A 23386-nucleotide genomic window follows, 5' to 3' on the forward strand; every position below is an offset into this window, starting at 1 on the left:
AGACAAGTTTTTACAGAAAATGAGACCTGGATACCTTTATCATAATTCAGCAGGACTAGTTAAAGGGAAGGGGCTGGAGGAGAGAGGACAGTTCTGTGCCCAGGTGGCAGGCTGGTCTCAAAGAGGAGAGCGATGGTCCAGGTGGCAGTTCTTAAGGAAGAGGAAGGAGGGGTGGTCAGGCAATGACTGGCCCTGAGTTCTGGGAGGGGACCAAGCAGGGGGCTGCAGAGGAAAGAAGGGTGAAGGGATCAGGGCACAGAAGACCCCACGAGGGCAGAGGCCAGGAGACACAGGTATGAGGACTAGACAGGGCTCCAGGGATAAAAGGAGGTGAGTGGAGATGTAAAGTTCAAAGCTTCTACTGTGGGTGCAAGTGGAGGGCTGGGAATGTGCAGGGTGGGGGACCCAAACTGGATTCGGGGGTTCTGGAAGCCGGTGAAATGGAGAGAGGTGAACCAACACAGCCAAGGAGACAGGCACTCGGGTCCTGAGGGTGTCAGTGAACATAGAAGAGGCCACCCAGAGATCATCAATGAGGAAAAGTATAGGATGGTGCACTGGATGGACTGTCCAAAAATGGACACTGGGAAAGGGGAGTCCACGTGCAAAAGAATGAAACTGGACCCCTATGTCACACCACACACACAATCAACTTAAAATGGGTGAAAGAGCTGAAGCCATAAAACTGGAAGAAAACTTGGGCAGTAAGTTTTTTGGGATCTGACATCAAAATCAAAGGCACCAAGTAAAAGTAACCGAGACTCCATAAAACTAAAAGCTTCTGCACACCAAAGGAAACCATCAAAAAATGAAAAGGCAGCCCACCAAATGGGTTCACAATAACAGACGTGAAAAGAAGACGTCTGAGTCCATGTGCCAAGGTCGTCATGATTTAGGGCTGTACATCCATCTAGGTGGGGACAGAAGGGACATTTTCTGAGACTGGGAAAGACCACCTGCCATCACCAGCAGGAGTTTCTCACCTTTGAAGGCCTTGATGAAATGCAGGAGACAGGCAGCTGTCCACGACTTCACCAATAAAAAAGCAGGGATGTCATGGTGGTTTCTTGGTTTTGGCCATGCCACTTAGCTTGTGAGATTTTAGTTCCCCAACCAGGGATTGAACCCATGCTTCTGTAGTGAAAGGGCAGAGTCCTAATCACTGGACCATTAGGGAATTCTCCAAAATGCAGGTCTTCAAAGAAGGTATAATTTCAATCCATGGTGGATGGGAGACACTTTACTATGAGGCTGAAATAGGGACAACAGAGGATGAGATGGTTGGATGGCTTCACCGACTCAATGCACATGAGTTTGGGTAAACTCTGGGAGTTGGTGATGGACAGGGAGGCCTGGCATGCTGTGGTTCATGGGGTCTCAAAGAGTCCCACACAACTGAGTGACTGAACTGAGTAAACTAATTCTAACTAATGGCAGCCAGTCTAGATGTAGATAAGTTACCTAGTTTAACTTCATAATAAAGGGGGAAGTGTAGTTCTTCATGTTCTACCTGCAGAGTTGTCTCATGGCTACAAATTTCTTGCGTAATTAGAGGTGGGGCCTCTTGGCAACCCACTCCAGGACTCTTGCCTGGAAAATTCCATGGACTGAGGAGCCTGGTGGGCTACAGTCCCTGGGGTCACAAAGAGTGGGACACGACTGAGCGACTTCACTTTCACCTTCCCCTGGGGCTGGTTTGAGAGTAAGGAAAACACCTTTCCTATGTAGGTAGGAACCCTATAGGATAAGGGAACCCTTGGGGCAAGCTCTGACCCCATAAAGGTGCAAGTGCCAGACAAGACCATTTAAATTCCAGGTTTTTCCTTCTTCTCAGTCCTAATGAAAGGAATGTAAAAACCTACCGAGACAGCTCGACCTTGCCCAGGTATCCGCAGAACACTGCACTCGCTGTGCGGCTCGGGGAACTGGTGGGCGAGGGCGGAGGCAGCGCGTTACACCGACCCCCGGGCCCAGACGGAGCCGGACACTGTCCACGGGCCGGACAACGGGGGCGGGAGGACATGGGGGTGCCGCGGGGGACAAGGGGTGTCCGCGGGGAGGGGCCATGGGACGAAGGACCACGTGTGACCGCGGAATAAGGGACAGCGGGGGACACAGGGTGAGCGCGAAGAGGGGAACCGCGGGGGTGGGGGCGGGCTGCACACTCACCACCGGCCCGGAGCGCCGCCAGCCCCGCCGTCTGGACCCCAAGTCGGGCGGCAGAGGTCCTTGCAGAGCCTGTAGGTGTTCGCGCCAGCGGGGGGCCGCAGGGGTCTGGGTGGCAGAGGGGGCAGGGGTGACCATGCTGGCGCCAGAGGAGCCTGAGCTCAGGCGCCTTCGTTAGCCCAGGGAGCACGTGGGAGGCGGGGCGGGGCAGGGGGTCGGGTGAGGAGGGGGCTCCACTTCCCGCCGCCCCCCCCCCCGCCCCGCCGCTGCCGACTGGGGCGGGGGGAACCCTCGCAGTTCCGTGACCCCCTGGGCTTGGTGGAGGGGTGGCCTTCGTGGGGGCGCGTGGGAAAAGTACTGGAAGAGGGGAGGCCTGGAGTCAGCATTCCCCCGCCCCGCACCGAGTCAAAGCATTTTCTCCTGGGCTTGCCCTCCCCAGGTGCCAGCAGTTTGCAGATCGTTGGACTTGGCGCCCGTGAGAAACCTCGGCGGCTAGGGTGCGGGGTGGGGAGGGCACGACAAACCGGGACGGGGACATCGCTGGGGCCCCATCGCGAGGGCCCCCTTGGGTGCAGCCTTCGTCTGGAAGATGGCCTTCCACTTACTGACCCAAGAGGAATGAGGGCCTTAATAAGAGAACTCCTCCACCCCACACCAACACACACCGAAAACCTGCCCCGCGGTGTCTTCACTCAAGAGGCGCTCACTTTTCTCCTTTCCTGGTTACCTGGTCTTTCCCAGCAAAGGCCAGGTCTGGTTGTTGGTCCCCACCCCGCAGGCAGCGAACTTAGTAGGTCCTGATGCTCGCTTGGCTGACAGCACACCTTCCCCCACCCCAACCCCAGGCTGCATCCAAGCTTCACCCCTTAATCCAAGGCCTCTGTCTGTCCTCCTGCCCACTAAGAGTTAGGAGTAATGGGGTTTTCATGACTCCAAGACTTTCCCAACGATCCCCAAAGTTAAGGAGAAGGGCATGTTCATTAGAATCTCATCTTTTTGAGATGGGTCCACCCGGAATCTTCTGGATATATGCAAGTAAGTGTTAGTTGCCCAGTCTTCCCTGACTCTTTGCTACCCCATGGACTGCAGCCCACCAGACTCTTCTGTCCATGAGATTTTCCAGGCAAGAGTACTGGAGTGGGTTGCCATTTCCTTCTCCAGACAATCTTCCCGACCCAGGGATCAAACCCAGGTTTCCTGCACTGCAGGCAGATTCTTTACCGACTGAGCTACAAGGGAAGCCAGCCAATAAAAGCCTGTGCCTTTTCTAAGATGAGAACCACCCAAACAAGATGAATAGGGCCTGTCCAAGATGTAGTGTAGTCACGTAGTCCTGTCAAACTCTTTGAGACCCCATGGGCTGCAGCCTGCCACGCTCCTCCGTCCATGGAATTCTTTAGGCAAGAATACTGGAGTGGGATTGCCATTTCCTTCTCCAAGGAATCAAACCCAGGTCTCCTGCATTTCGGACAGAGTCTCTACTGTCTGAGCCACAAAGGAAGCCCTCCTGGGATGTAACCTTCCCCTCTCCTGAACACTCTTCATTTTTGCTGCTTTTCAGCTTTTTCAGCCCTTCTTTCTGTCAACATAGGAAAAGGCCTGATTTCTCCCTCCAGTTTGCCTGAATTAGCTCTTTGAACCCTGTATTTCTGTCGATTGTCCACCATTTTAGAAAAACCAAGTGCTGGGACTACCCTGGTGGTCCAGTGGTTAAGAACCTACCTGCCAATGCAGGGGACACGGGTTCAATCCCTGGTCTGAGAGGACCCCACATGCCTTGGGGCAACTAACCCCAAGTACCTCAACTACTGAAGTCTGTGTGCCCTAGAGCCAGTGCTCCACAACAAGAGAAACTGCCGCAACGAGAGTAGCCCCGCAACTAGAGTAGCCCCCGTTCACTGCAGCTAAGCCTGAGCAGCAACGAAGACCCAGCACAGCTAATAAATAAATTAAAAAACACAGTACAGGTCCTTCATTTCCCTCCCTGCTGCCTTCCCCCACCCCCGCCACAACATATTGGTCTAAACCAATGATCAGACAGGCCCTGAATACGAGGCAAGCTAACTGATGCCACCTGACTCCTTTCTTCTTGGTAATCTGTCTTCTCCCCTAGAAGTTTCTTAAGCACATCCACCACCCTCGGTACCTGAGATCTGGAATCCAAAGGAATATTAACAAATATCGTTTTCTGCTGAATAATAATCTAAGGCATGAGGAAGACATATTGTAAAATATATTTTAAATAATTCAAATAGTAAGAATCTTTAAGTGCTCAGTATATGGGTTTGTGGCTTAAAAAACAGTAAGCAGAAGAAACATCAAAGCCCTACATGATGCAGCCAGTACACAGTGGTCCTTGGTGGAAAGGATGGTGGATGTAATCTCCCAAATGTTGTCTTGGACTTGCACATACTTTTTACCTTCGTTCGTTTTCTTCATCAGAAATGTATCTTGGAACTCAGTTCTTGACATCCATGAGCACAGCTTAGTAACATTTGGGCCAATGAATTTCTGTTCGTTTAAGCTCAGAAGCATCCCTTGGCCTGACTTTCTCTCTCTCTTGCCATATCACGGAACTCTGACATAGACTTTCACTAAAATCCCCACCAGTAAAATGACAAGGACCGCCAGGAGCAGGAGCCCCCGCCGCAGCACCAGCTGTCTCCCGGACAACCTCCATGCGGCCCTGGGATGGACTTCGAGACACTCTTCTTGGCGCATCTGCTGATCCGACTGAGTCTCCTCTTTCTGTCCAACATCTCTTATCAACATTCCTCCACGGTTTTCAGGGCCCACTGGAGGGGAAAATGAACTCAGCACCTTAAAAGGATATTTTTCATCTGTATAAAAGGAAAAGCACGTATGCAGTACCTGCTGGGAGAATGATAATTCAGGAAGCAGTTGCTTCCTGACCACGAATAAAGAAAATCCTGACTCAGGTGTTGTCCATGAATCCACAGACACTGACTAGATCCTGGTGGGGTCAGCATGGGCTCTGCCCCATTGTGTACAAAGCCAAGTAAGGTAGCTCTTTAGGTTAACAGTTTTGTTGTTTAGCTGCTAAGTCGTGTCTGGCTCTTTGCAACCCCATGGACTATAGCCTGCCAGGCTCCTCTGTCCATGGGATTTTCCAGGCAAGAATACTGGAGTGGGTTGCCATTTCCGCCTCCAGGGTATCTTCCCAACCCAGGGATCAAACCTGCGTCTCCTGCACCAGCAGGTGGATTCTTTACCACTGAGCCACCAGGGAAGCCCTAGTTTAACAGGCTTAGGGGAAATGTTCAAGGGGGCCAGCACCACCAATTAGCATCTCAGAAAGAAAATAAGGTCAGTGGAGGAAAGGATGACCTAAGAGGTGATTCAAGAGCGTTCACAGCACGTTGGCAGGGGAGATGCAAGCCTTCCCGTTAGAGGACCCTCTAAAAACCGGGCAGGATAGTGACCCAGACCTAGGTTTAGTCTCATGGTACTTCAGAAGAGGAACAGTAAGGAAAACACCCTAAATGCTTGCACCTGTACTGAATTGATCACCTGCAACTCTTAATCATCTATGGCAGCATGTCTGAGTCAGCAATTAAAGCAAACAAACTTCAGCTGTTGACCTGAAGCTGGATGCTCCCTATCATTTGTTTCGGAGGCATTATTTCCCTATTTAAATGGGAGCTCAGCACAGCAAATCTAGTTGTGAACACCTAGAGGGGCCTTTCCAAGAGCAGGGGCAGATGTATCATACCTGGGCAAAGTGGGTCCTGAGGGAGCGTGGCCATCCCATTGCCGGCCATTCTTCGCTTCAGATTGGCGTGTTCCTGAGCCTAGGAGAGGGGACGCGTCAGTCCATAGGCTCCATCACAGTGCAGCCACACACCTGGCCGTACCCTTGCTGAGGAAAAACCCAGCCATTTTCTCTCACTGACAGGTAACACAGGAGCCTCTCCAGTTAACAAGCATGGAATCCTCTTTTCTAATGATTGACGCGAGGCCAGTGCATGGGAAAGGTTGGCTGTAAAAAAGACGAGGAAAGTCGGGGACCAACCGTAGGATTCTCCCTTCCTCTTCCTTCATTCATTTTCTCTGTCACCTACTTAACACACTGCCCTGACCCTAGAAAGTTCATAAAGAAAGATGCCCACAGGTATCTTAATGAAACTTTGTTGTTCGGTGGGTAAGTCATGTCTGACTTTGCAACCCCGTGAACTGCAGCCAGGCAAACAGGATATAGTTGCTGGCATCCCACCTTTCTCTCCACTTCTAAATCTTGTCCTGAAATGGGCTGTTCAGGAGCAAGGCAGACGTCTAACATAGGACCCAGGGGGGAAAAGACCTTCTGTTCTACTGAATGAATAAACAAAGGGGAACAGATGTCCTTCACACCTGAGTTAATAAGCCCAGTTAAAACAGCAATGATATATACTCAATATTTTGTATTAGGGAAAAGAATCTGAAAAAGAAAAGGGTCTTCCTTGGCGGTCATGGTTAGGATGTTGCACTTCCACTGCACAGGGTATGGGTTCAATCCCTGGTCAGGGAACTAAGATCCCACATGCCACGTGGTGCGGCCAAAAAATAAAAATATTTTTAAGATTTAAAGAGTATATATATATATATATCTCTGTATGTGTATAAATGAGTCACTGTGCTGTACACCTGAAACTCACATGACATTGTAAATCAATTACACATCAATAAAATAAAACAATGATAAAAAAGGTAGCATTTATAATAATAATAATAATAAACCTTCCAAAATAAGGCAAAGAAAGGCAAAGCTGGTTCTGTGTGTTTTCCAGGGCAGGACGGCAGCGTCCATAGTTACCTGCTGGCAGGCTTTTTTCCAGTTTAGCCGGGCAATGAAGCCGAGGAAACACGCAGCCTGAGAGATGGTACAGATGGTGATTCCTGACCACAGACCTGGAGGTGGGGATAATTAACAGAAGTTAACTCGGTGGAAAGCCAGCTGCCCTGGGGAGTGTGTTTCTCCTAAATCACTTCTGAGAATCTGTTCTTATAGCAAAGGAGGGGCCCACAGTGAGCCAGAAACCTCCACCCTGCTCACTCTTGGTTTCCAGGAGGTTCCAGGGAGCCCAGAACCCTGAGGCCACTCTTGGGTTTGTGGATCTCAGAACAAATATCTGCAGGCTGTTTTTGGCCTTTGCAACCATAATGCTTGGCTATTAGGAAAAGTGAATATTCCAGGACAAACTGCTTTCTAGCAGCACCTGCAGACTCCCAATACCTTGTATCATCTTCCTCAACCAAGCAGACTCTACAAACTCTGCCACTCTACAAACGCAGACGTCGAGAATTCCCTGGCAGTTCAGGTGCTAAGACTCCACACTTTGACCTAAAAACCCTGCCCCAGACACTCACACAGGACCCAGAGGGGGACCTGAGTGACGAGGGTTCTGCCCAAGAGTGAACCCACAGCAGAGTCAGAAACTCCAAACTGAGAGACTGAATATCCAAGCTGACAGTAGTCTCAGTTGTCAGGTCTTACACAAAAATAGACCTCTGACCCACAATCTAAAGCAACCTGTCTAGGAAGCCAATCCCTTACCTGTAACTGACAGGCGAGAAGCCAGTCTGCTTCACATCAGACTCCTGAGAGGCCAGATCATTCTTTAGGGATAAGCTAAACAATTTCTGCAATAACTGATGCAAAATGTCCAAGCTTTGACTTGTAACTGACAGCCTCCCTAATTTCTGTCCTGGTTTCCCACTTAAGACCACCCAGAGAAAAGCAAACGTGCCCCCTGACCAGGCACACAGGATGCCCCACTTCTGGGCCTCCCCTTTGTCCCACCGTGGCTCCCTCCCCTGCCCCTGCCATGTAGCCGGCTAGATCTGGGTAAGGTGACAGGGGCTGGATGGGACTCATGCTTTAAGGCTTGGGTGGCCAGATCTCATGCACATTTTTCAACTCTGCTCCTTGGTACCCATCAGCCCATATTGTACTTTACAGGTGTGATCAGCCTGATCTTTAGAACAGTCAACCTGTCACTCCTACAGTGGACCCAGTGAAAGCAAAGCCTTCCTCTTCTGAAAATTCCCATTACACAGAAACCACAAGCTCCTCCACCCATCTTAAACATCAGATAACCACCTACGTGTGTGTGTGCATGCTAAGTCGCTTCTGACTGTGTGACTCCATGGACTGTAGCCCACCAGGCTCCTCTGTCCATGGGATTCTTCAGGCAAGAATACTGGAGTGGGTTGTCATGCCCTCCTCGAGGGGATCTTCCTGACCCAGGGACTGAACTCGTTTCTCTTGCATCTCCTGCTTTGGCAGGTGGGTTCTTTACCACCAACATTACCTGGGAAGCCCATAACCAGCTACCTCCAGCTGTATTTTGAAAGCTAGGAGTTAAATTTCCAAGGATTTCACTATACTATTGAAAAGATACCTGTTTGACTCAAGGAGGAATGCTGAAACGGGATGGTTATCAGGATTCCCTGGACAGGACCCAAAAAATCAATGTTGGGAAAGCCTCAGGGATTTAGGATGGCCATTGTGATTTTCTGGCCTTGCCCGTGAGAACCTGTAGCTCCTGACACTTCTCAGGGCTCCTGGTGTAGGTGGACAGCACGTCCTGCCAGAAGGGATACGAGTTTCAACACCAGTTGGTACAGGGAGTGTCCACTGTCTTCTCACAGAGCCCTCACTTCCTCAGAGTCCCCAGCTTTTTTTAAAAAAATTATTAATTTTTATTTGGCTACACTGGGTCTTAATTGCAGCATGTGGGATCTAGTTCCCCAACCAGAAATCAAACCCAGGCCCCCTGCATTGGGAGCAAGGAGTCCTATCCACTGGACCCCCAGGGAAGTTCCCCCCAACATCTTTTATATATGAATCAATATATAACATTATATTATTTCCAGTGTATAACACCATGATTCAATATCTGTGAAATGACCACCTCCATAAATTCAGTTAACACCCATCACCTCACATAGCTACACAATTTTTTTTGCTTATGATGAGAACTTTTAAGATCTACTCTCAGCAATTTTCAAATATACAATATGGTATTATTAACTACAGGCTTCCCAGGTGGCACAGTGGTGAAGAATCCACCAGCAAAGCAGGAGACGCAGGTTCAATCCCTGGGTTGGGAAGATCCCCTGGAGGAGGAAATAGCAACCCACCCAGTATTCTTGCCTGGGAAATCCCATGGACAGAGGAGCCTGGTGGGCTGCAGTCCATGGGGTTGCAGAGAGTTGGACAAGAGAGTGATGGAGCGGCTGTCACCATGCTGTAGATCACACCCCCACACCCCCAGGACTTATTTTCCAACTGCAAGTTTGCACCCTAACATTTTTTTAAGGTGATCCTTACCTCTGCCTATGCTGTACACTCTGTAGGTGAGCTTTTGTTAAACAGCAGAGCGGGCCTAGTACAGCTCTTGGGACATAGATCTATACTTCAAAGTGAATTTCTATAATATTAATATTTTCCTTAGCTATGTCACTGGCAAACCCCAAAATATGAATAATGCCAGGAATTCTCTGGAGGTCCAGTGATTAGCACTTGGCACTTTGACTGCCAAGAACCCAGGTTCAATCCCTGGTCGGGAAACTAAGATCTCACAAACTGCCAGAAAATAAGATTTAAAATGACTTTCAAAAATATGAATAAGGCCAGAAACTCAGAATAAATAATTTTCCACACCAATGAAGTTTGCCTTGGCAACTCCATTCTTTGGACATCTCCCATATTTTTCATTAAAATATTATTGAACGAGAAAAATGTGCAACATACAAGACACATTGATCTGAAAGCTGAGTCTCCTTATCAGATGACGCCTCTGCCTCTGAGCTAGCCAAGAGCTGAGGGATACAGATGAGCACTGTCTCCACTGAACCCAGCTAGTGTGCTCAGGTTTTAATGTAATCACGTATTAACGCTGATGTACACCCAAGTATTATTTTAGAAATCAAAGCTGGGCAGTCACCCGTTTCTCTGTTCTTTTAAAGCGGCGTCTCAAAATCTGTCTCCGAGCTCTGACAGCCACCTCCCAGGCCGTGATCCCGGCTCTTCCTGCTCTGGGGGAGGCTTACCCAGCAGTCCAAGCCCAGCAGCAAACATGAGGGAGATCCCGATGGGAAGACCGAGCACGTAGTACCCGACAGCGTTGATGATGGCGCCCGCCTTCTGGTTCCCGGTGCCTCGCAGGATGCCTCCACAGGTGCACTGCAGGCAGACGCCAGTCCTGTGAACACGGCTCATGCTGCCCCACGACGCCCACCCCGGCACCCCCCACCTCAGGGGACTCTGCCTCAAGTCCAGGGCCTCGTGAAGTGGATGTGAGAGGAATATCCCACCTCCCCGCCGCTCTTCTCTGTTAAAATCTACCATCGTCAGCAGAAACTCGTGGATCGTAAAGGCGGCTGAGGTGGTACCACCGCTCAGTACTCACAGCCAGCCCTTCGAAGAGATGCGAAACCGCGTAAATCGGGACCACCTGGGCCACCAGGGAGACGATCTCTCTGTCAGGAGAACAAAGCAGAGCATGACTGGGAGGCGGACGTGGGCAGAGAGCAGGGCAGTGTGGCTCCTGGTGACCGTATTCTGACCGCCAGGCAGGGCTCCGCGTCTGTGTGGAGCCAACAGGCTCAGGTGTCCCGCCAACAACCTTTTCAGGGACAGTCCTACCTTGTTTTGGTCTGCAGTGGAAACTACTGTATCTCAAGACTTTTAGAAAACATATAGTCCCTGTGGTCAACATAAACAGTTCAGCCATATGATTTCACTAAAAAAGAATGCATATAATGTATACATGTAGCTGATTCACTTAGCTGTACACCTGAAATTTAACACAACACTACAAATCAACTAGACTCCCAATAAAGTTAAAATGAAAGTCAATCAAATGATTCTGTACTCCTCTCCTGCACCCCCCAAAATAAAATGGGGGTTATAGAGCCATCCTCCTTTTCACACAATTCCATGCACGTCCCCTCCAAGTGTCTGAGTGACGCACAACAGGATCAGGGTCAGGCTCCCTCCAGGGAACCAGGCTGGCAAGTTCTAAAGGCCACAGATAGAGTTTACAGAGCTGGCCTTGACCCTCACCTCTACAGCTAGAGACAGAAAGACACTGCCAGGGGCCGAAACGGCCGAGTATTCCCAATTCCTTCAAGTGGTTAACGAAGAAATGGCTGTCTGGCAGTAAATGTTGGTTGAATGAATAAATAATTAAGACATCCAGCACAGAACAGGATGGTCCCCCCTCCCTGCCAAACAAGGACAGAAGTACAGTTCTTTTATTCAAATGTTATTTTGCTTTTAATAGGTAACATATGCCAATGGTTAAAAGAAATTAAACAACATGAAAAGCATATGGAGGAAAATCTTATTTCCATTCCTTCCCCACTCCTCCCGTGACCTGCCCCCAAACCAAGGAACAGTTCTGGGCACTGTCTTTGTCCAGTGTTCATGAAAATAAAAGCAAGCACAAATATATATTCTTCTTTCCCCTTCTGGACCTGGTGTATGATTTCATGTTCTGACATTCTCTTCATGATGTTCTGTACCTTGACTTTTCTGCCTCGTGTATTACATTCACTTTTTAAAAATCTTATATATTTATTTTTGGCTGTGCTGTGTCTTCGTTGCTGTGTGGTATTTTCTCTAGTTGTGGTGAGCAGGGGCTACCCTTCCTTACAATGGGGGAGCTTCTCATTGCAGTGGCTTCTGTTGCAGAGCACGGGCTCTAGGTCTCGTGGGCTGGTAGTCGTGGCTCCCGGGCTCCAGAGCACAGGCTCAGTAATCGTGGTGCATGGGCTTACTTGCTCCATGGCAAGTGGGATCTTCCCGGACCAGGGTTCAAACTTGTGTCTCCTGATGTGGCAGATGGACTTTCCACCACTGAGCCACTAGGGAAGCCCCTATATTCACATTCCATCAGGATATATTATTATGCTGCTGAATCCTATCTACTCATATTTTATTTTGGATTTTAAAATTGACATTAATTAGGAAGATTGGCCTGTGGATTGCTTTCTTTTTTTATGTGAATACTTTGTCAGCTTCGGTACCGACATACTTGCTTCCTAAACAGAATGAGGAAATTTTCTTTTTTCTGGAACAGTTAAGGCAGCATTGGGATTATCTACGTCTTAAAGATTTCATAGAATTCTCCTTTGAAACGCTCCGGAGCTGGTGCTTTTATTTTCATTTTTGGCTGTACTGCGAGGCATGTGGGATCTAGTTCCCCAACCAGGGACTGAACCCGGGACCCTTTCAGTGGAAGCACAGTCGTAACCACTGGACCACCAGGGAAGCCGCTGGAGTTGGTGTTTTTTAATACATATGTATATATATTTTTTATTTGGCTGCACTGGGTCTTAGTTGTGGCATTCGGGATCTCTTAGTCACAGCATGTGAGATCTAGTTCCCTGACCAGGGATAGCACTCAGGCCCCCTGCATTGGGAGCTTGGAGTCTTAGCCACCGGACTACCAGGGAAGTCCCCTGGTACTTTAAAAATAACTATTTCTTATTTCATCTAAACAAATTGATCTATTTAGACCTATGTTTTCTAGAATAATTTTTTAATTAAAAATTTTTTGTAATTTGTATTGAAGCAAAGTTGATTTACAATGTGTTAGTTTTAGGTGTTAGCACAGGGATTCAGTTATACAGATACATGTGCATATACTTTTTCAGTATATACTGAAAAAGTCTTTGTTGGTAGCATAAGTTTTGAGAAGTTATTTCCCCACGTTTTAAATGTACTTGCAAAAGTTGTGCAAACTAGTCTCTTCCACTTTAAGAAAACTACGGTTTTTCAGTCATTTCCCCGTTTCTGACTGCATAGAGGTGCACACTGCCTTTCTGCCCTTTGTTTGGGTCAGGCATCTGTGTCATCCTCAGAATGTGTCATTAGTTCTGCCAGTTTCAGCTGAGCTTGGCCGTATCACAAATAATTTGATTTTGTGAGTTTTCTATGTCTCCTAATTCCATAAAAAATCCCATTGGTGGGACTCTTGTTTTTCACTCTATTCCCTGCTCTATTTGATTTTCCAAAAGTGCACAGATTGAGAATCAAACTTCCTACCAGGTTCTGCTGAAGCCATCCTGCAAGACAGACTTCTGATCAAGTGAAGAAGCTGAGCATGATCTCTGGCTACATCTGACTCACTCTGATGTGAGGGATATTCAAACATTTCACAGCAAAACGGCAAAGGCTGAAAGGTGACAACCCACCACCAGAAGTCAAAAGACAGATTCCCGAGGCATAGTCTGAGGGTCAGTTCCATCCACACCACCTGCTTTGTGAATCTAGGAGGGACAAGTCAATTCTGCATTTTGTAACTGCTGACAAATCCCAGTTACGGACTTCCCCGGTGGTCCAGTGGTTAAGACTCTGCACTCCCAATGCAGGGGGCGTGGGTTCGATCCCAGGTTGGGGAACTAAGATCCCACATGTCACATGGTTCAGCAAAAATAAATAAATAAATAAAAAGAAGCCCAAGGAAGGGGTAACAGCACAATATAGCTACCGAGTCAGCATACACTGTGGCCTCGTGGATGAAAGCTATCAAACCAACCTAACGGGATCTGCAGAGCACGGGGGACTTTGCTGGTGCAAGAATTCTTCAGTGATTGATCGATAATGTGATGTGTGGAGACAGCTCAGGGGTGAGAGTTCCACTTCAGTTCAGATGGACAAACACATTACAAGACTACTGCCAGCCAGGCACTTGGGCAGCTTCTGGGCCGCCAAGATGACTCATGTTGTTGGGAAGGAAGTACTTTAGTGAAGATGGAGGCAGTGGTACCCAAAAGGAGTTACCATCTTTAAAAGATGTGAGTACTCCACTAGCAGAAACATACACCCACCACCCATGCCCACTGAGTCGGCTTCTAGATTATAAATTAGTTCCTACATCCTATCCGTTCTTGCCAGGTAACAACTGCATCTCTGATCTTGGAGGTGACTCGGCTCCCCACCAAGATGCAACCATCCAGGAGGCCAAGTGTGAAAGCAGCTCCCACCGACCAGATTTACATCCCAGGAAAACCTCCACACTCACTGGTCCTTGGTGAAAACGTAGCCCACGACATCCTTGCAGCCTAACAACAGGACACAAAAGATGACAGCAAAGAGCCCTGGAGATCAGATGGCAGGAGAAGCACACGGTGAGAGAGGGGGTCTGCAGGGAAGGGCGTGGGGGCTGTGGGCGCATCCCCGAGTCTAGGCACCTGTGACCAGCAGGGCGACGGCGGAGGACGTCTTGGCCTGCTCGATGTCCCTGGCCCCCAGTGCATTCCCCACCCGGACGCTGGCGGCCACGCTGAAGCCTGTGGGGACCTGAAATGAGGACGGTGATGCTGAGACTCAGTCCTCCAGTTAGTCCTACATGCACATGCACACCTGTGCGTACCCTGGTCCTTCCCACACCACAGGCCCTTCTGTTCCCACGTCCCAGGTGCATTTCTAAGGCGACACTTGGGGAGGACAAAGCCCTTCAGAATATCCAGCTGATGCTTTCAGTAAAAGAGAGTCAAAGGGAAGCCTTTGATGACCAGGGTTCTCCTCCAGAGCTTCAGCACCCTCTTCCTTCCTCTAGCTGAACAACATCCTGCCCACGCATGGGGTCCACTCAGCCATCCTCGGGCACGTGCCTGGGCACGTGGGACACTGCCATCTCTTGGCAGTCGTGAGCAGCGCTGCTAGGAACTTCAGTACAAACATCTGTTTTCATGCCTTGGGGGTCTAACCTACAAATGTCACCGAGTATCCACAGGCAACAGAGACAGGCGGGAGTGGAGCTCAGCCCTGCCTGCAGCACCGTCAGCTTTATCCCCCACCTGTCCCCACCGCATCTGTGTCATGAAACAGGAAAAGAGTTGGCATGTTTGACAAGCGTGTCATCAAACCGAGTCCTTCGGATTGGGGCCGCGTTAGGAGTCAGAGGACCGGGAGCAACCCAGTCCTCTGGACCGTCTCCCCAAAGCCCTCCAGCTCACAGGGAACACCGCCTGCCATACCAAAAGGACCCTCCCAGGATCCAGGGTGAAATGTGCCCTTCAGGAATCATTTTACAACCTGTACGCGCTGACCGCCTGTGCTCAGCAGTCTTTGGAGGGAAGCACACAGCCCCGCCCCAGGATGGGCTCATACACTCACCATGTACACGATGACGGCCAGCTCATACGCAATGGACTGGGCTCCCAGCTCAACCATGCCAAGGACACCTGTGGGAGAGGGGTGGGTGACTGCGTGCTTCCCACGGGCCCTGGCTGTCCCCCAGCCGCCACCGGCCGGCCCCATGCTGACCGCTCAGGAAGCTCCCGATCTCGTAGGCCCACCACTCGATGCACAGCATCAGCATGCTGGGGACGGCCAGGCGGAAGAAGGGGCCCCAGTCCTGCAGGCACTCCCAGGACCAGCCTGCAGGCGGGACACAGATGCGGTCGGTTGCGACATGAATGGCCACCGGGCAGGGGCTCGAGCCGAGACAGGAGTCGTGTCCAGGCAGGAGAAAGGCGGCCTTTACCTCCCCAGGTGTCCTGGTGCAGCCTCTTGGCGAGGATGTACAGGAAGAGGAGGAGAGCCAGGGTGAACTGGGAGACCGTGTTCGCCAGCGCCGAGCCCCTGGGCAGAAGAGAACATGCTGACGGGTACCCCACCTCTCCTGCTGGTGACACAGCAGCCCCGGTCACCTCCTCCAGAGCAGCATCCCCCCGCAGGGTCCAGAGCGGCCCAAGGAGGAGGGTCAGCGTGGACACCCCACCCCGCCCTGGAAATCCACAGGAGGCCACCCTGCTCCCTGACCCAGGACTCCCTGGGACTCACATAACCCCAAGATGCATCTGATAGAGGAACAGGTAGTTGGCGAGGGCGTTGACCAGGTTGGCAGCCACACCGGTCACCATCTGGGGCAGAATGATTCCCTGAAACGAGAGGCCGTGCTGGAGACCCATAGGGACCGCGACTGCCACCCAAACAGGCGCCCTCATGGCCAGCAGGGTGGCTGCCGCTCCCGTCCACTGGGCATTCCCTCCTCTGGGTCGGCCGGAAGGGCATCTTTCTGGCCACGGACACGCGGCAGGAGAGAGGGAAGCGGCAGAGAGGGAGGACGAGAGGTGGCTCGTGCACAGGAGCAGCGTGAGCACATCACCTTCCCCGGACACCTGGACCAATGCTGAAGGTCGGGAACTAAGGGGACGCTATGACCCTGGGATGGGCGACAGACCCGAGCAGGTCCAGGCCTCCCACATTTCTGACCGACTGAAGGCATGAGAGTGAAGCGACATGGGACCAGGGCTGACGTCTCTCCTTGCAGCATCAGGACAGAAAATGGACGCAGAGAAAGCCGGCTGTGATGAAGGCAGAAGCACTGCTTCCCCCGACTGGAAGGGGCCGCCCACCGCAAGGGGGTCACCTCACTGTACAACGTCACCTTTCAGATGAGCAGAGAGAGAAGATGTGGTGTGTATATACAATGGACGATGACTCGGCCATGGAAAAGAATGACATTTTGCCATTTGCAGTGCACGTGGAAGGCATTATGCTCAGTGAATTAAGTCAGAGAAAGACAAATACTATATGCTTTCACTTATGTATGGAATTTTAAAAATAAAACAGACTCACAAGCCCAGAGACCAAACCAGTGGTTACCAGTGGGAAGAGGGAAGGGGGAGGGGCAATATAGGAGGAGGGAATTAGGAGGTAGAACCCGCTATTAATATGTGAGTTAAATAATCTACAAGGACATACTGCACAACACAGGGAATGTAGCCAGTATGTTATAACAACGATACATGGGAATTAAAAATTATGAATCACTATATTGTATATCTGTAACTTATAGAATATTGTACATCAACTATACCCCAATTTTTAAAAAGTGCTACCTCCTTGTAAAGCATCATGCCCAAAATCATAGGCTGTTTGAAATTCTGCTCTTTGAAACCACAGTATAAATCAAACATCTTAGGACTCCCCTGGTGGTCCAGTGGTTAAGTATCCGCCTGTCAATGCAGGGCACACAAGTTCAATCCCTGGTCTCGGAAGATCCCACATGCTGCAGGTTAACTGAGCCCGGCCACCACAGCTGCTGAGCCTGGGTGCTAGGGCCCCCTCCCCACAACTAGAGGAAGCCCTCGAGCAGCAATGAAGACCCAGTGCAGCCGTCATTCATTAATTAATTTTAAAAAGCAGTCTGGATTTCCCACAGGAGCCACAGTGTCTCTGGACACAGCAATTGGGGAGGGAGGGCTTGGTCACTCTGCAGGGCAGGCGGACACTGGCCGCTTGCTTACGGCTCCTCTGCTCCGCCCTCCCTTCACACCGTCCTTCAGATCTCCCACCCCACCTCCACCCCCGCTCTGTGCCTGAGACCCATGCTCCCCTGGCTGCTCTGCATCCTGCGGGCTCATGGCTGCAGGCTCAGAGGCCAGACCAGGACCTTGCCAAGCACTCTGTTTACCGGGAGCCCTGGTCTGTTTCAGCAGGAGAGGCAGGTGACCCGATGGTTAGGTAGAGGCTGTGGGACCACCTGGCAGAGGGGGCCTGGGTGGGATCCCACTGAGGGAAAAGAGGAGAAACAGCGGAGGCACTGAGGAGGGACTGAGGCTAAGGCCCGTTGCACAGCTCCCTCTGCATCCCCACAAGCCTGCCCCTCACCTTTCTGCATCCTCCGCCCTTTAGTGACCCCAGTAACCTGTCCTTCACGTGTCACATAGGCAGCGGCTCCATCCTTTCCTTTTCTCCTGCATCTAGTCAGCCTGGGCAACCCCCTTCCATGTCCAGGCTCCCACTGCACCCCCCCAGTCTGGGTTGCACCCCCCTCTCCTTCCCACCTTGGGAAACTCATGTGTTCTCCACCACTCAAGTCCCCTTCCTGACCCCATGGCTCAGGACTCCTTCTTCTAGGTCGTCTCCCCTGCCTCAGGGCCTTCAGGGAGGGGTCCTCATACCCACTCCTCACTCAAGCACTAAGGAGCCCCACGTTTGTTGGGGGGCTGACAGGGCAAAGGCCCTCAAACAGGGTAACAAACTATGAGGGGACAGCCCAGAGTCCAGGGCACACGCTGGTTTCTGCCTCTTTACAGGCATTTCAAGTATACAATTCTGATACTAATAAAAACGTGGAACTTGTGGAAATCTTGTTCTGTTACGAGGATAGCACCTTAACTTTAAGGATGTTAAATAGGTAAAAAGCTTCCTTCTCCATCATCCTGCCCCTGTCACACAAGCCCGGGAGAGCCTGCCCTCATGGGCTGGTACCCTACCACCACCTGGCACCCTATTTATCTGGTCCTTCTGGAAGGAAGTCGACGGTCCCACACATGACTCCACACCTACAGAGCCAGGCTCTGGCCACTGCTATTAGTCACCCACCAAGAGTCCTAATGACAGGAGGCACTTTCGTGGGGAAGCGGGTGCTTTCACATCCCCAGATGGCCGGAGCTGAAAGGTCGCCCCCAACCCCTCTGGAGCCAGGCGATGGTGCAGGGCCAAGAATCCTCCCTGCTGGCCCACCAATAACAATATTTCCAAATGGGAACCGGATCCAACTTTTCCAGTGCCAATAACAACCTATCCTTTCCTTGACTCCTCAGCCCTGCGAGCACCCCTCGGGGAAACACCCCACAGGGGCTCCGGATAGGCGAGCCTCTCCACCCGGTCTCCCTGACCCCTGAAAGGAGAGATGTGCTCACCCCCACAGGACAGGAGAGTCGAGTTACCTGGTTGAGCAGGTACTTCACTTGTAACGTGTAGAGGAAGGTCGCCTGCAAGACAACATGGGACAGAGGTCAGCACCCTGGCCAGCCTCACAGTGGAGAGCTGGGACCTCGGCCGGCCTGCCCTCTGCTCTCACAGGAGGCCCAGGCTGGGGCCCTCTTGGGAGGCTCGGGGGCAGGACAGGAACCCCAAGTCCGGACATCTCTCTTATGGGTGAACATGATCTAAGCACCCCCGGGGGAGCTGGGAGAGTGGTTTCCTTGGGTGCTTGGTTGGGACTCTCCTGGGGGCACTGGGCTTTGCAGGAGGCCCATGCAAACTCTGGATGGGTGCCCCCTTCTATAGATTAGGCTGTAGTCCTATTTGGTGGAATAAACTCAAGAATATTCAGTTCAGGGACTTCCCTGGTAGTTCAGTGGTTAAGACTTCACCTTCCAATGTATGGGGTGCCAGCTTGGTCCCTGGTCAGAGTGCTACAATCCCACATGTCTCAGGGTACCCCCCTCCAAAAAAAAAAAAAAAAAAAAAAACCCAAAACATAAAACAGAAGCAATACTGTAACAAATTCAATAAAGATGTTAAGTAAAAATCTTATAAAAGAATATTCAGTTTAAAAGGAAAAAATAAAGACCACGATCTCAATTATGAGGGCAAATGAGTGCTTCTGAGGTCTGAATTACATCCCCTCCCAGTTCATATGCTGAAGCCCTCATGCCCAATGTGACCATATTTGATAAAGTCTTTAAAAGTGAAAATGTTAGTCGTTTCTGACTCTTTGCAACCCCATGGACTGTAGCCTGCCAGGCTCCTCTATCCATGGAATTCTTCAGGCAAGAATATTGGAGTGGCTTGCCATTTCCTTCTCCAGGAGATCGTCCCAACCCAGGGATTGAACCTAGGTTTGATCCTCCAATCTACATTGGAGGCAGATTCTTTACCATCTGAGCCACCAGGGAAGCCCAAAGTCAATTAAGTTTAAATGAGGCCACTGGGGGGGCCCTGATCCAGCAGGATTGGTGCCCTTTCTGGGCAGACAAGCAACACTGGGGGTGGGCCTCCATGCCAAGGAGAGAGGCCTCGGAGGAAACCAGCCCCGACACCTTGACCTTGGACCTGCCAGCCCCCGAGACTGTGAGAAATCGGTTTCTGTTGTCTAAGCCTGTGATATTTTGTTACAGCAGCTCAGCAGACTAATCCAGCCACATGTTTAACTGAATGAAATAGCTGTGCTTATTCACCAAGCAGGTAGGGCCCCCCCCCCGAACACTAACACACGTGGGTTCCATGCCTCAGGCTTAGCAAGCAAGAGCCTCAAAGTTCCGGGCGAGGCCCCTGGGGGTCCGTGGTGGCAAGGATTCACAGTCTACAGGAGAAGTCTGAGCTCCTCCCCTCGGGTGAGCAGAGGCCCCTTCTGCTACAGGAGCGGGGACCCCGGCCTCTGCAGCCCTCTTGACCCTGGTGTTTCTTGAGGGATAAAGGTTTGTGTCTTTCCCGAGTGTGATGAAAACTACGCTTCCTTGAAGGAGCCAGCTCCTCATGTGGGCATCATCGCAGGGCTGAACCAGATCCCTGAGCTCAAGGCATCTCCGCTGCCTTTTTACCCATGAACCTCAAGGAGGGACCCCCTTACCCCGTGGACACTTACAGGAAGAGCTGGAATGAAGATCATGACGTAGGTCTGGGTAAGCCTGTACAAGGAAGAGGGAAAAGTGACAGAGTGCTCCGTTTCCAGGGGAAGGTAGGCAGGACACAGCAACACTACCTTCACGTGCTTGGCTTTTCCTAAACGTACAGGCTGAAGCTACTGGAGCACTGTCAGAATCTACACAGAACATGTCATCCTATGACCCGAGTGGCCATTCTTGGTTCTCCCAAGTCTCTCCAGGTCCAGGACACGGGGTTCAAACTGGGCACCCTGGCTGGGTAATTCTTGCCGTGGAGGCAGTCCTGTGTATCCCAAGATGGAGCATCTCTGGTTTCTACCAGCAGCGACACCCCCATACCAGTTCTGACGTCCAGAAACGTCTTGTAACATTCCAAGTGTCCCCTGGGTTCAGAGCCACTGGTTGAGCAGAAAGTCATAAAAGGTCTTTATCAACTAAACCAGCGGCTCTCAAACCTTGCGTCACATTTTAGAATCATCTAGGAGAGCTTTGAAAGACATGGACACCCAGGCTGCACCCCAGGCCAATTAAACCAGAATGCTAGGGACTTCCTGGTGATCCAGTAGCTAAGACTCTGTGTTCCCAATGCAGGGGGCCCAGGTTCGATCCCTGGTCAGGGAACTAGATGCTGCAACTAAAGATCCCGCAACTAAAGATCCCACAGGTGGCAACCAAGATCAAAGATCTCGTATGCAGCCAAATAACTAAATATTTTAACAAACAAATGAAAAGAACAACATGCTGGGGGAGGGCACCAGAGGAGGGGAGGGCGTTGTTTTTTTGTTTTTCTGCCACACCATGCTGCTGCTCCTGTTAAGTCACGTCAGTCGTGTCCGACTCTGTGTGACCCCATAGACGACAGCCCACCAAGCTCCCCCATCCCTGGGATTCTCCAGGCAAGAATACTGGAGTGGGTTGCCATTTCCTTCCCCAATGCCACACCATGTGGCTTTCAGGATCTCAGTTCCCCAACCAGGAATCGAACCTGGGCCCTTGGCAGTGAAAGCACAGAGTCCTAACTGCTGCACCACCAGGGAATTCCCCAGCGGTGGGCTTTAAAAGCATTCAGGTGATTTTAATATTGACCAGGGCCAAGAATCACAGAACCGGGAATCAACACCATGAACCACCATTTCATGTAGAGGGTGTTTGCAGATCATATTTCACCCAGAACTATTTACCTGAAAGTTACCCAAATGAGGACCAGGTATGTTATCCCATGGGCCAGGTATGGAGAGTCAGCTGAGGACAGCTTAACCTGCTCCTCATGCATGGCCTGTCCCTGGCCTTGGGAACCCCCAGAGTCTGAACCTGGCTGGCACCATCTTTCTGCCGGGATGGACCCATCCTGCCAGGGGGTGGCCCATCTCACCTGGACACGGCTGGGTCCTGCCTGAAGAGCAGCAAGATGAGCTGGGTGTTGAGGAAGAGCGCCCAGCAGGGCAGACAGCAGAGCAGCAGCACCAGCATGCCTCGCTGCAAGATGACGCCCACGTGCTTCTTGTTCTGGCTCCCAAACGTCTGCGTGCACAGTCAAACCAACACATTAACACAGAAACGGCACCCTCACTGTCCCCCAGAGGCCTCCAATCACGCCCCACAGAGAGACAGATGGCCCCAGAAACTGCTACATTTTAGGTATAAGTGGTTCTCAAACGTCGCTGCTCATCAGAATCACCTAAGGAACATTTCTTATATCTCTGATATTTCATTGTTAGGGTATAGAAACACAACAGGTTTCTGCATATTAATTTTGTGTCCTAGAACTTTACCAAATTCATTGATGAGCTCCAGGTGCTTTCTGGTGGCGTCTTTAGGATTTTCTATAGCATCATGTCATCTGTAAACAGTGACAGTTTTACTTCTTCCTTTCCAATTGGGATTTCTTGTATTTCTTTTTCTTCTCTGATTTCTATGGCTGGGACTTCCAATACTATGTTGAATAAAAGTGGAGCAAGAGGGCATCCTTGTCTGATTCCTGATCTTAGAGGAAAAGGTTTCAGCTTTTCACCATTGAGTATGTTAGCTGTGACCTAATCATTGTTTGGTCACTCGGTCATGTCTGACTCTCTGCAACCCCATGGACTGCAGCACACCAGGCTTTCCTGTCCTTCACCATCTCCTGGAGTTTGTGCAAACTCATGCCATTGAGTCAGTGATGTTATCTAACCATCTCATCCTCTGCTGCCCCCTTCTCTTGACTTTAATCTTTCCCAGCACCAGGGTCTTTTTCTGTATGGTCTTTATTATATTGAGGTACGTTCTTTCTGTGCCTATTTTCTGAAGAGTTTTTATCATAAATGGATGTTTAATTTGGGGAACATTTTTAAATCATTGATGACAGGGGCTTGATAAAGATAAGTCTGGACTTAACTGGTCCACAGTAGGTCCCAGACACCAATAATTTGTAAAATCTCCCCATGTTCATGTAATCCTAATGTGCAGTCAGGGTGGCCTCACCTGGAAACTGATTAGAAATATGATGTCCTGGGCCTCCCCCTCCCCAGACCTACTGATGCAGAAACTTGGGGATGGGGGGGGGCACTGGAGCCAGCCCCTATTGCTTACAAAACCCACCATGCACAGCCCTCCCCAGCCAGCTCAGTGACATCTTGGGCAGCTTGAAATTAGCCACTGGGACCGGCATACACAACCAGTCAGGACATTCCCCACCCCAAACCCAAGACCTGGTTCTTCAGGCTTATGGCTGGTGGGGGGCCCCCAAGTGACTCTGACACACATGCCCGTTTGAGGACCCCTGGACATACCAAGCTCCACAATGTTGGAAGTGATAAAAGGGACTTTTACAAAACATCCCCTATCTGTCAAGACGTAGCAGTAGGGCAGTCATGCAGAAAAA

At 50.6% G+C, this 23386-nt stretch overlaps 1 protein-coding gene and 1 long non-coding RNA gene across 2 annotated transcripts in view; one reads left to right on the top strand and one right to left on the bottom strand.

Annotated features, from left to right (window-relative positions):
* LOC109573687 (uncharacterized) overlaps nucleotides 1-16960 on the top strand; it is a 63025-nt gene extending 46065 nt beyond the window's left edge. The window contains exon 3 of the long non-coding RNA XR_011562004.1: nucleotides 14075-16960. This is a non-coding gene — a long non-coding RNA (uncharacterized lncRNA). The remainder of the gene's footprint in view (nucleotides 1-14074) is intronic.
* SLC47A1 (solute carrier family 47 member 1) overlaps nucleotides 4178-23386 on the bottom strand; it is a 30275-nt gene continuing 11066 nt past the window's right edge. The window contains exons 4-17 of the mRNA XM_070773149.1: nucleotides 21899-22047; nucleotides 20508-20550; nucleotides 18865-18909; nucleotides 15968-16065; nucleotides 15669-15766; nucleotides 15449-15562; nucleotides 15299-15366; nucleotides 14371-14479; nucleotides 14202-14277; nucleotides 10581-10650; nucleotides 10222-10354; nucleotides 6980-7074; nucleotides 5900-5978; nucleotides 4178-4961 (exon numbers count right to left, since the gene is read on the bottom strand). Coding sequence (XP_070629250.1) covers nucleotides 4735-4961; nucleotides 5900-5978; nucleotides 6980-7074; nucleotides 10222-10354; nucleotides 10581-10650; nucleotides 14202-14277; nucleotides 14371-14479; nucleotides 15299-15366; nucleotides 15449-15562; nucleotides 15669-15766; nucleotides 15968-16065; nucleotides 18865-18909; nucleotides 20508-20550; nucleotides 21899-22047 — 1404 coding nt within the window. The 3' untranslated portion in view covers nucleotides 4178-4734. The remainder of the gene's footprint in view (nucleotides 4962-5899; nucleotides 5979-6979; nucleotides 7075-10221; nucleotides 10355-10580; nucleotides 10651-14201; nucleotides 14278-14370; nucleotides 14480-15298; nucleotides 15367-15448; nucleotides 15563-15668; nucleotides 15767-15967; nucleotides 16066-18864; nucleotides 18910-20507; nucleotides 20551-21898; nucleotides 22048-23386) is intronic.

The sequence above is a fragment of the Bos indicus genome, chromosome 19 (assembly GCF_029378745.1).
Source record: "Bos indicus isolate NIAB-ARS_2022 breed Sahiwal x Tharparkar chromosome 19, NIAB-ARS_B.indTharparkar_mat_pri_1.0, whole genome shotgun sequence".
Classification (NCBI taxonomy): domain Eukaryota; kingdom Metazoa; phylum Chordata; class Mammalia; order Artiodactyla; family Bovidae; genus Bos; species Bos indicus.